The sequence below is a fragment of the Oncorhynchus keta genome, chromosome 1 (assembly GCF_023373465.1).
Source record: "Oncorhynchus keta strain PuntledgeMale-10-30-2019 chromosome 1, Oket_V2, whole genome shotgun sequence".
NCBI lineage: Eukaryota > Metazoa > Chordata > Actinopteri > Salmoniformes > Salmonidae > Oncorhynchus > Oncorhynchus keta.
Genome location: NC_068421.1, coordinates 44,825,867 through 44,837,977, shown reverse-complemented (window position 1 = coordinate 44,837,977; position 12,111 = coordinate 44,825,867). Strand labels below are relative to the sequence as shown.

At 45.2% G+C, this 12,111-nt stretch overlaps 1 protein-coding gene across 1 annotated transcript in view; it reads left to right on the top strand.

Moving 5' to 3' along the window:
• The window catches only part of LOC118386150 (protein jagged-1b-like), a 53,044-nt gene that overhangs the window by 2,819 nt on the left and 38,114 nt on the right, over nucleotides 1–12,111 (top strand). The window contains exon 2 of the mRNA XM_052525845.1: nucleotides 4,479–4,820. Coding sequence (XP_052381805.1) covers nucleotides 4,479–4,820 — 342 coding nt within the window. The remainder of the gene's footprint in view (nucleotides 1–4,478; nucleotides 4,821–12,111) is intronic.

Here is a 12,111-nt window from a genome sequence, read left to right as displayed (position 1 = left end):
AAGGGCCCCCAACTGGCGGAGTGACACAGCCCTCAGTGCAGAGGCAAGATAGAACGTTCTGTGTGTGTGTGTGTGTGCATTTATGTGAAATGAGATGCCCATGTGTGTGTGTGTGTGTGTGCGTACATGTGTGCGCGCGTGTGTGTGTGTGTGTGTGGACTCATGGACTGGGGTGTGTGTGTTGGGCCAGCGGCCACAGCCGTGTAGCACTGGGGCATGTGAATGATCCACATGGATCTCTGCACCCAGCTCTGAAGCTCTTCACTAATATAACATCCCTTCCCCTACTGCAGTACGATGCAGACCTTTCTACTGTGCTGTGGGACATTTATAATGTAGGATCACCACAGGAGAGTTGATATACTGCATCCATTTCAGCATTGAAGATACTATAACATGTAAGAGTAGAGGTCTGGGGATGTGTCAAATTTAGTGCAATGCAGATAAGAGCATTCAGGATGATATATTAATGTTGTTTGATACAGTGCATAATGTTGTTCTGATATTACTCTGTTATTACAGAACAGTCAAGATAGTGCCATAATTAACAGTGTTAAAAGTTAAGTGTTTAAAACCTCTTAAACCCCCTATTTGATTTGAAAAAAATTCAATTCAGTCTGGTATGAGAACGGTAGCCCCTATCTGCAAAATCAGGGTATCTGCGGAAAGCTGAATATATTGGCTATTGATCTGTGCCTTAACATTTTTGGTGTGACTTACTACCATATATGGGCATACATACCTTTTGCACACATTGTATATAGACTGCCCATTTTTTTCTACTGTGTTATTGACTTGCTAATTGTTTACTCCATGTGTAACTCTGTGTTGTCTGTTCACACTGCTATGCTTTATCTTGGCCAGGTCGCAGTTGCAAATGAGAACTTGTTCTCAACTAGCCTACCTGGTTAAATAAAGGTGAAATAAAAATAAAAATAAATAAGGGCAGGCCGAGCCAAAGACCTAATTTCAAGATGGCTGTTACCTACATTCGGGTTAGCTTTGTGAAGCACAAACGAAATAAAGACCAAATACGTCGATTCACACCAAAAACCGGGACTCCACAGATCACGAGGATGTCTTATTTGCCTACCTGTGACCTACCGTTTTTGATCACCAGCCCCGAGAGTACTTTTTTTCTTCTACTCAACGCTTTCACCAAACAGCCATCATTTTACACGGTAAGCTTCCTTTTGGTCTGTGCTTGAGCTATAGCGACAAAGGTGTTATGATAATCCATGAAAAATATGATGAACACATTGGGATATCCCCTGTAATGTCCACCAACAACCACCACAATGTTTGAGAGAGGTTGGTGTTGTACAAATGTAGTTTATTTGATTTGATTGTGAACAATACCTTTTCAGGCATATCCAGTGCGTGCAAAAACAGTGTAATTACCACATTTGGAGACTTTGGAGAGGTTGAAAGGACACTTGAATGTCCCCTGGATACCTCATAACACCACCATGTTTGAGTGAGGTTGTTATGGTAATTGATATGGAAATTGTGTTTTCATACTGAACAAATAGCATTTAGGGATTGCAAATATGTGATAGCAATGGAATGATCTAATTTACACACATATGCCACTTTGGAGAGGTTTTATCGACACTTGGAAACGTCCCGTGTCCACACCTGACATCACTTACTAAAACATCTGTCCATTTCTAGTTGTTAGGTCGATCAATCCCATTTTTTTTTTCTCTGATATTGCTCACATGTTGTGGAAAGCCGTCTGATGTGTTTCCAGCTCTGGGCATCAATAATTCACTTATAGCTTGTCAATGAAAGATTACTTTAAAATGAAAAAAGAAAACGGTTATTTTGTGCGTGCTTGATTTTGTGTATTCTGAACTATGTAACTCCTATCTTCTGATGATTTCCTCGTCTCCCAGATGTCTTCTTTAAAATACGTTCTGGCATGTCAGAATCATGTAATTACACACGAATAGCAGTTCCTTTCTGGTATGTCTATTTTGCCATTACATCTAAGAGGTTTTAACAATAGAGTTAGTAAGTGTACAATCCAACCGGGTTCATCCAGGGTCAGGTTGTGGTCCTGGTCTCACCCTGTTTTTGGGTTCATTGGGGACTTAATTACCACAGCTCTCCATGGTGATGCTCGAGGCTGAGGGCTTGGAGCGGTCAGATGGAGCGCTGAAACTCAGGTATTCCCGGAATGGCTGAGAAAGAGGGGGGGAGGAGAAGAGAGGAAGAAAGGAGGATGCAGAGTGATGAGTGGGCCTGTATCTCCACGGGCTGTTTGATGTAGGAGAGTTTAGCCCCCTAGCCCAGGGACAGGGGCAGGTGAGGGACACAATACAACAGCACAATGGGTTGACTTACCAGCTATTCTTCTATCTGGCTTTTGTCAAGACTATTACACCGTTATTCGTTATTGCATAATTTCATTGTGTGTGTGTGACGTGTGTGTGTGTGTGTGTGTGTGACGTGTGTGTATGTGATGTGTGTGCATGTGACATGTGTTTGATGTGTGTGTTTGTGTGGTTTGTGCTTTAATAGTGGTTGGAAATCCTAACCATTATTTCCTTGCCATACAACACACCAACATACACAAACACACACCTGTCCCTCTGGGGGGCTTGTTAGCTCTACCAGCTTGTCTGTCCCCTTCTGCACCCAGCTGAGAAGAATATGCTTTGTAGGCTCTGGGAAAAGGGAGAGGGAGAGATGGAGAACGAGAGAGACAGAGAGAGGGAGAAAGAGAGATGAAAAGAAGAAATGCAGAGAAGAAGAGCTGGTGCAGAGAGAAAGAGCGAGGGCAAGAGTTGCAGCCTGTTCCCAGATAGAGGAGGAAGTGGAGGAGAAGGACCGAGAAACCGTGGCCAGGTTCCCAGTGTCTGAGTCCCACTGGGGAGAGAGGGAGAGAAAAGAAGGGAGGGGTACTGATACAGGAGAAGAAAGAAAGGAAGGCGCTAGATGGAGAGGTGTAGGAAGGGCATGACACAGGGGAGGGGAGAGGTGAAAGAGGAAGATAAAGAGAGCGAGGGAGGGAGGAGGGTAAATAAGCTAGGAGGGAAAGATGGAGACAGATAGAGGGAGATAAATGGACAGATACGGAGAGAGAGAGGGATTGCTGGAGTGGGGGCGTGTCTCTCCATTGGGATGAAGTGATTTGATTGATGGGGTGTGTGAATCAATGTTGTTTTTCCTTTCTCAATCACCCTCTCTTTTTATACCACTTAGAAAAGGATGACAGTAGAGAGAGAGAGAGAGAGAGAGATAGAATCCCATTGCTGGAAAGCACTGGGATGAAATGCGATACTTCACCCATTGATCAGGTGTATTCATCACATTCATTAACGTTTTTTCAACAAACCAGTTGTTTTTGTTTCCGTAGATTCACCCTCTCTTTGGGTGGTGTATATGATTCTGTGTGTGTGTGTGTGTGTGTGTGTGAGTCATACCTCATCCTAACTCTCCTGTCTCCCTCTCTCTCCAGGCTGTGTGTGTGTGTGAGTTATACCTCATCATAACTCTCCTGTCTCCCTCTCTCTCCAGGCTGTGTGTGTGTGTGTGAGTTATACCTCATCCTAACTCTCCTGTCTCCCTCTCTCTCCAGGCTGTGTGTGTGTGTGTGTGTGAGTTATACCTCATCATAACTCTCCTGTCTCCCTCTCTCTCCAGGCTGTGTGTGTGTGTGTGTGTGTGTGTGTGTGTGTGTGTGTGTGTGTGTGTGTGTGTGTGTGTGTGTGTGTGTGTGTGTGTGTGTGTGTGTGTGTGTGTGTGTGTGTGTGAGTTATACCTCATCCTAACTCTCCTGTCTCCCTCCCTCTCCAGGCTGTGTGTGTGTGTGTGTTATACCTCATCCTAACTCTCCTGTCTCCCTCTCTCTCCAGGCTGTGTGTGTGTGTGTGTTATACCTCATCCTAACTCTCCTGTCTCCCTCTCTCTGTGTGTGTGTGTGTGTGTGTGTGTGTGTGTGTGTGTGTGTGTGTGTGTGTGTGTGTGTGTGTGTGTGTGTGTGTGTGTGTGTGTGTGTGTGTGTGTGTGAGTTATACCAGGCTGGCTGTGTGTGTGTGTGTGTTATACCTCATCCTAACTCTCCTGTCTCCCTCCCTCTCTCCAGGCTGTGTGTGTGTGTGTGAGTTATACCTCATCCTAACTCTCCTGTCTCCCTCCCAGGCTGTCCAGTGTGTGTGTGTGTGTGTGTGTGTGTGTGTGTGTGTGTGTGTGTGTGTGTGTGTGTGTGTGTGTGTGTGTGTGTGTGTGTGTGTGTGTGTGTGTGTGTGTGTGTGTGTGTGTGTGTGAGTGTCTCCCTCCCTCTCCAGGCTGTGTGTGTGTGTGTGTGTGTGTGTGTGTGTGTGTGTGTGTGTGTGTGTGTGTGTGTGTGTGTGTGTGTGTGTGTGAGAGTTATACGTTATCCTAACTCTCCTGTCTCCCTCTCTCTCCAGGCTGTGTGTGTGTGTGAGTTATACCTCATCCTAACTCTCCTGTCTCCCCCCCCTCTCCAGGCTGTGTGTGCAGTGGGGATGTTTGAGCTGCAGATCCGTCACTTCCAGAACCCCCAAGGTGTGCTGCAGAGTGGAGAGTGCTGTGACCTCCAGGCCACCGAGGGGCAGCGCTGCTCTCTCAGGGACCAGTGTGACACCTTCTTCAAGGCCTGCCTCAAGGAGTACCAGGCCCGCGTCGTCCCCACCGGAGCCTGCACCTTCGGGGCGGGCAGCACCACCGTCCTGGGGGGCAACACCCAGTCCCTCCGTCATCGAGGTCACGACGGAGGAGGGGGAGGAGGGGGAGGAGGAGGGGATGTCACTACAGGACACATTGTCATTCCCTTCAAATACGCCTGGCCGGTGAGTATAGAAGTGGAGTTACAATGTGGTTACCATGGTAACATGTTGCGGTTCAAGTAGGTCAACACTCACAGAGACCTGTGACAGTGTTGACACTAGCTCTTAGCATTCAGTCAAGAGGCTTTGCTCCTATTTGCACAAGCTAGTGGCAGTTTTCTGCTCGTCTAAACACGGGCACTGGGTGCGATGCTGAGATGATGCTCTTTCTCCCTCCTCTCTCTCTCTCTCCCTCATTCTCCCTCTGTCTCTCTTTATCCATCCCTTTCTCTCTCTCCTCCTAAACTCTCCCCTGTTGCGTTTTTTTTTATCTCCGTTAAAGTCCCTGATATCGCTCCTCTCTGTCTGACTTCGTGTATCGACTTGCCTGTGTCTGTATCAGATACGGAGTCCAGGCTGGGGGCTACGACTCGTGTATTCATTAAAGAGCCGGCCTATTAATCGCACATTAGACCCATCGATAATCCAATTCTATCTTTCTCGTCTTCCGTCCCCCATAAGGAGGACCCAAACAATACAGGAAGAGGGGAAATAGAAACAACAAATACAATTAAAGAGTAATTTTGAAGCCTTGAGGTTGAGTGGAGGGCTTGAGGGGGGGATAGAAAAGCCCCCTGACCAAAGTCTGTTGGTTCTGGCTCACATAGGTTTGTGTATTGCTGCTGCTCACAAATATGTTGTTCTATTTGACTGTTACTAAGCCCTGAGATGTTCGCTAGGGGGGGGGGGGTTGGAAAGGGGTTGGAAAGGGACTGGAAAGACAACTGGAGGGGGGTGAAAGCTTTTAGCTGGTGGTAGAAAGCACTAAAGTCCTCAACGAGCAGTCTCCCCCCCGACCCCATTTCCATCCTTTCATTCCTTCCTTCCATCCCTTCATCCACGCCCATTAGAAGTAGTTCCCTGTTTGTTTTTTTTACTGTAATTAATGTCTGTTTGCCCGAGTCGTTTCAGGGCCAGAGCCACAGCGAGTATCCCTTTTAGATGACTTGGCACACACAGGACGACTGATCCACATTGTCTTCCTTCCTGAGATGGGAGCGTTTGTTTATTTCAACGTTTGCTGTCTCAATGCGAGCGGTCTATATTTGATTAAGGTCTGGAATGCTTCGTTTCTGACCTCCTCCGTGAGGTTGAATAGTTATTCATAATGAAAGTATTATAGTAACGGGGAACGAGAGCTGACGGTATGGTTGTAATTATATTCATATTGCCTAGTAATAATGTTTTTAATATTGTGCAAAGCCCTGGTGGAGATTTAGAGGCGGACCGGGAATAAGGCTGGTCATGCTCACCAGCTGGTCTGGTGTTGGAGCGCACAGGTCTGTGTGTCCTGGCTTCAGGCATCTGGAACACATGCGCGCACGCACGCAGCGCCTCCGCGTTTATCCGCCTCACGTTAATCGGTATCAGTCCATTCGCCTGTGGAAGTGTGTCTTCATACACGGTCCGTGTCAGTGACTCTCCTCCATGTTGGGGAGGCGTGTGAGTGGCAGGTATGAGTGTGAGAAAATTCTCCAGCAGAAAGTCTTGTCTGGATCAGTTTCAGGCCCTGGCCGTGGGGCGGGCTGGGCTGCAGGGGAAGGGGGGACTCCGAGGCAGGCCAGCATCTCTATGGGGATGGCTTTATTTTTTATTTAACCTTTATTTAACCAGGAAGGGCTCATTGAAATTAAAATCTCTTTTTCAAGAGCACCCTGGCCAAGATAGGCAGCACCAAGTCATTACAAAAAATTACAGACAGACAAGTTCTTCCAGTTTAAAAGTATTTTGTAAGGCATTCCAAGACGATGGCGCAGAGTTCATAAAAGCCCTTTTACCAAATTCAGTTCGGACATTTAGCAGTTAGCAGGATAAAGTCCAGCGAACGAAGAGAGTACCCACCACATAAACATGCACAAATAAAAAGGTAGTAAACCCAAAATGGCTTTGTAAATAAAAGTATACCAGTGACTGAGCCTACGAGTGACTAGAGAAGGCCAGCCAACCGTGGTATACAAAGTGCAGTGGTGCGTAAGGGTTTTGCAGTTTAAAAAAAATCTCAAAGTGCCATGGTAAAGAGTGTCAATTGATCTCAAACACTGAGCGGAAGCATTCATATATAAAATATCCCCATAGTCTAGTAAAGGCATAAATGTAGCTGATACTAGCCTCCTTCTGACTTCAAAAGAATAACAGGCCTTATTCCTAAAATAAAATCCCAATTTCAGCTTCAATGTTTTTGTAAGTTGTTGAATATGCAATTTAAAAGAGAGGCCGTCATCAATTAAAATTCCAAGATATTTACATGAGGTTACAACCTCAATCTCCTTGCCCTGACAGGTAGTAATAGGTGAAAAGTTCAGAGGTCTATTTCTTGCATTAGAAAACAACATTAGTTTAGTTTTCTCAGTATTGAGGATAAGCTTCAATTGACACAAGGTATGTTGAACAGTATAAAAAGCAGTTTGCATGTTCTGGAAAGCTTTTGTAAGAGACGAGGCACAACAGTAAATAACAGTATCATCAGCATAAAAATGAAGTTGTGCATTTTGGACATTTTTGTCTAAATAATTTATATAGATAGTGAATAAGAGAGGACCAAGTACAGAGCCTTGGGGCACACCATTCAAGACAAACAATTTAACAGACACAAGCCCATCAAATTGAGTGCACTGAGTTCTATCAGACAGATAGTTAGCAAACCATGCAACTGCATGCTCCGAAAGACCTGGCCATCTCTGGGAGGTAGGGGAGAGGCCGTGGGGGGGAGACAGAAGGAGGGGGGTGCTCAGGCAGTATTCTGATCCCTCTGCCCCAGGTGAGGGGGATGAACAGGTGAGCACAGTCATTATGAGGAAAGGTGAGCTCTCTTTATCTCCTGCCCTTGCTCTTTCTCTCCACTCATCTATTCAGGGAAGTGTGTGTGTGTGTGTGTGCGCACATGTGTCTCCCAGCCCCTCACTGTCTAATCATATGGACTGAAGTATTTGGCTGCAGTTTGACTCCCAAGTCCAGGGACAGCTAGCGGCCCAGTCTGGGACGTTTTAGCCAAGGCGTTTCCGTTCAGATATAAAATATCAAAGCATTTTAGAACCGTGAGGTCGTCTCTCTCAAGTCGCACGGTCTCTGCTGTTGTTTCCAACCTCATATCTGATTGGTGGAGGGGGGGGGGGTCTGTGGGGTTTGTCTTTTTGTCGTTGTCTATGTGGCAGAGGAAACCTACACTGTTTCTGAATGAATGGAAGGAGTGAATAGGCGGTACACCAGAAGGAGTTGCCAGGCAGCTCTTAGACAAAGGTGCATTATAATCTCTCTAAAGTCTTGTTCCTCTCAAATGTATTTTTATTTGTATTTAAACCTTTATTTAACTAGGCAAGTCAGTTAAGAATCATATCTCTAGATCTGTTCTGCCTGACTTGAACTTTCGGGCTCCCGTTGACATCAATGTTACAGTATGATGTACACCGAACTGTTTAAGTGGCCTGCTTTGCTGTCTACTCCCAACAACTTCTCCCATCGTGCTGTTGTTGCCTTGGGCTGGCTTTAGAGGAAGGGCTTGGGCTTAGTCTTTTGTTAAGAGTCCTGTGACAAATGACTTTGTGATAGGCACTAAACAAACGCCATTAAAAAGAACGGAACGGGCTGTGGTCCCCATCTCTTCATCTTAGGCCAATCTTAGGTCAATCATTCATAATCCTGACCTCAAGTGTTAAAGCCCCTAAATCTGATTCCAGGTCAGGTTCACTGCCAGAGGGAGAGAGCTCTCAGCTGTCGGGACTCGCGACTCGCGTTCAGAGTGTGTGCGTGTATGTGTGTGTGGTGTGTGTGTTTCGGTAACCATATCATCTGTAGTAATACCACTTTTTTTCACTCTCTTTCTTTTCTTTCTTCATTCGCTCCCACCACTTGCCTTATTTGTTCATAAAGTTTACTTAAAAAGACATGCTTGTACAGTATTGTGTTGTATGTTCAGGTTGTAGAGTGAAAGACCTTCCGTGCCACACATACTGTTTACACGACTAACCTCGTGAATATGGGCCAGTTTTGTGAGGGCTGTAGTACCAGGAACCGTCAGCAGTCAAAGGTCATAGTTGAAATATGTCTCATAGTTCCCAAACTAGGGTTCTCAGGGTTGTCAATAGATGGCCACGCTAGAACGGACAAAAGAGGCATATATCCACAGAACTGTTGAGGAAGGACTACTATTTGTTAACTAAGTGTTCGTGAGAGTTAGTGGTTAAAACGTCTAAATATATCAAACTAAAAATGGCCCTGCTGTCAAACACGCAAATTAGAGGATTTACGCACATGTCATTCAGCCAGTACTCTACTGTGTTCTAGGTTGGTTCTAATACGCTCGGACGCACACACACACACACACACACACACACACACACACACACACACACACACACACACACACACACACACACACACACACACACACACACACACACACACACACACACACACACACACACACACACACACACACACACACACACACCACGGGTTTACCTGTGCATTGGCGTTGTGTGGGTAGTCAGGCTGGCCAAGGGGTTATGAGAGGAGAGAGGAGGACAGAGAGCTCACTTGGAGCGTTCTTTCATTTGGGTCGCTCCCTCTCTTTCACTCGCTTTCTCTACTCCTCCTTTGTGCTTTCCTCTCCTTTGTCCGCCGCTGACTCTCCCATACACACTCACCTGTGGAGCTAACATTGGACACACACATACACACACACACACACACACACACACACACACACACACACACACACACACACACACACACACACACACACACACACACACACACACACACACACACACACACACACACACACACACACTCCTCTCTCGCCCTCTCATACTCCCCTACTGTATATGCTTCTGTAGCCACACAGCACAGGAGCGCAGGCACAAATCGACTGGCATGCATGCTGTCAATTAGCACCCCATGCTCACACAGTGTATCATGACACACAAAGAAAGTGGATTCCATCAGGGATTGAGCCTTGTGTTTTTTAGAGATAAGTTAATAACCTGGAGGACACAAGTCTCTCTAGGGAGGCAGCCTTTTAATGATTTCATTTGTGTGCAAATTGGATTGAAATGGGAGTTTCTATATTAGGAGGGGGAAGCAGATCACCTTGGAGATCCTGGAGGGACCGTGTGTGTGTGTGTGTCTGTGTGCGTGCGTTCATCTGAGTATGCTGTGTTTGAAGAAGTGCATGGGCACACAGCTTTGTTAGTTGAGCAGGTGTAATTACAGAAGTGTATTGACTCCTCACCCAGCTCCCTCTAGCACCCCCCTCCATTTTTCTGTTTCTCTACCTTTACTACTCTATCCTCCATCCCCTGTGTCCACCCCCTATGATGTCACTCATCTGTCAACACTCCCACACACTTTCTCCTCTCTCTCTCTCTCTCTCTCTCTCTCTCTCTCTCTCTCTCTCTCTCTCTCTCTCTCTCTCTCTCTCTCTCTCTCTCTCTCTCTCTCTCTCTCTCTCTCTCTCTCTCTCTCTCTCTCTCTCTCTCTCTCTCTCTCTCTCTCTCTCTCTCTCTCTCTCTCTCTCTCTCTCTCTCTCTCTCTCCTACTCTCTCTCTCTCATACTCTCTCTGTCTCTCTCCATATCTCTCATACTCTCTCTCTCTCCTATTCTCTCTCCTACTCTCTCTGTCTCTCTCCATATCTCTCATTTTTTCTCTCTCTCCTACTGTCTCTCTCTCTCTCTCTCTCTCTCTCTGTTCTTTATGCCCATGGAAACCCATTCCTTTGCTTGTTACTGCTCTTGCACTCATTTCTGTCCCTCTGTTGATGTTAAACCACATACACTGAGCTCCAAAAGTAATGGCACAGTGACAAATGTTTTGTTGTTTTGGCTCTGTACTCCAGCATATGAATTTGAAGTGATACAACGACTACGATAGTCCTGAATGAATCGTGAGTACTGATGAGTGAGAGAGTTACAGACGCACAAATGTCATACCCACGAGACAGACTAACATCTCACCATTGCAATAACAGGGGAGGTTAGCATTTGTTGGGGGGTATGACATTTGTGTTTCTGTTACATTCTCACTCATCATTAATCACGATTCATTCATGACTATCCGTAATCGTGGTAGCATCCGCAGGAAGTGTTTAGAAACATATTCTATTCTTATTTACAAAGAAAGGGACTCCAAAAGGACACAATACATGATGTACTATTCATTTCTATTGGGAACAAAATGATCTAAAACACAACCAAAACTAACAGCAAATGCATCCAACAATTGTGTAGTTGATGTAATCATTGCGTGCTAGGAATATGAGACCAAATACGAAACATTTGACTACTTTAATACACATATAAGTGAATTTGTCCCATTACTTTTGGTCCCCTAAAATGGGGGGACTATGTACAAAAAGTGTTGTAAGTTCACCCAAAATGGATGACAATACCTTTAAATTAAAGCTGGCAATCTGCACTTTAACTTAACCTCAAAGCTATTGTATCATTTAAAATCCAAAATCCAAAGTGCTGGAGTACAGTACCATAACAGCAAAACATAATTCACTTTCCCAATACTTTTGGAGCTCACTGTAGCTTATTTTGTGGTGGGAATTAGATGTAGAAGGGAACAATGGTCATACTATTAACGGTTTCCCTGGGGGCATCCCTGTTCAGGGACACAGTGAATGCAACATAGTGAATTGGATAAACCCCTGGGTCCCAAGTGCAGTTCCCTGTCCTTTATATGTCATCTTCCAAGTCATATCCTTCTTCTTAATCTCTCTATGGTGCCTTGGAAGCCACAGTCTCTAACTGTGGTATTTGGTATTTTATTAGGATCCCCATTAGCTGTTACAAAAAGCAGCAGCTACTCTTACTGGGGTCCACACAAAACATGACACGTAATACAGAATGACATAATACAGAACATCATTAGACAAGAACAGCTCAAGGATAGAACTACATACCTTTTTCAAAAGGTGCACGTAGCCTACATATCAATGGCATACAACAAAGCTATCTAGGTCAAAACGGGGAGAGGCGTTGTGCCGGGAGGTGTTGCTTTATATGTTTTTTGAAACCAGGTTTGCTGTTTATTTGAGCAATATGATTTTGAAGGAAGTTCCATGCAATAAGGGCTCTATATAATATTGTATGTTTTCTTGAATTTGTTCTGGATTTGGGGACTATGAAAAGACCCTTGATGGTTTGTCTGGTAGGATAAGTGTTTGTGTCAGAGCTGTGTGTAAGTTGACTATGCAAACAATTTGGGATTTTCAACACATTCATGTTTCTTATCAAAATAAGAAGTGATGC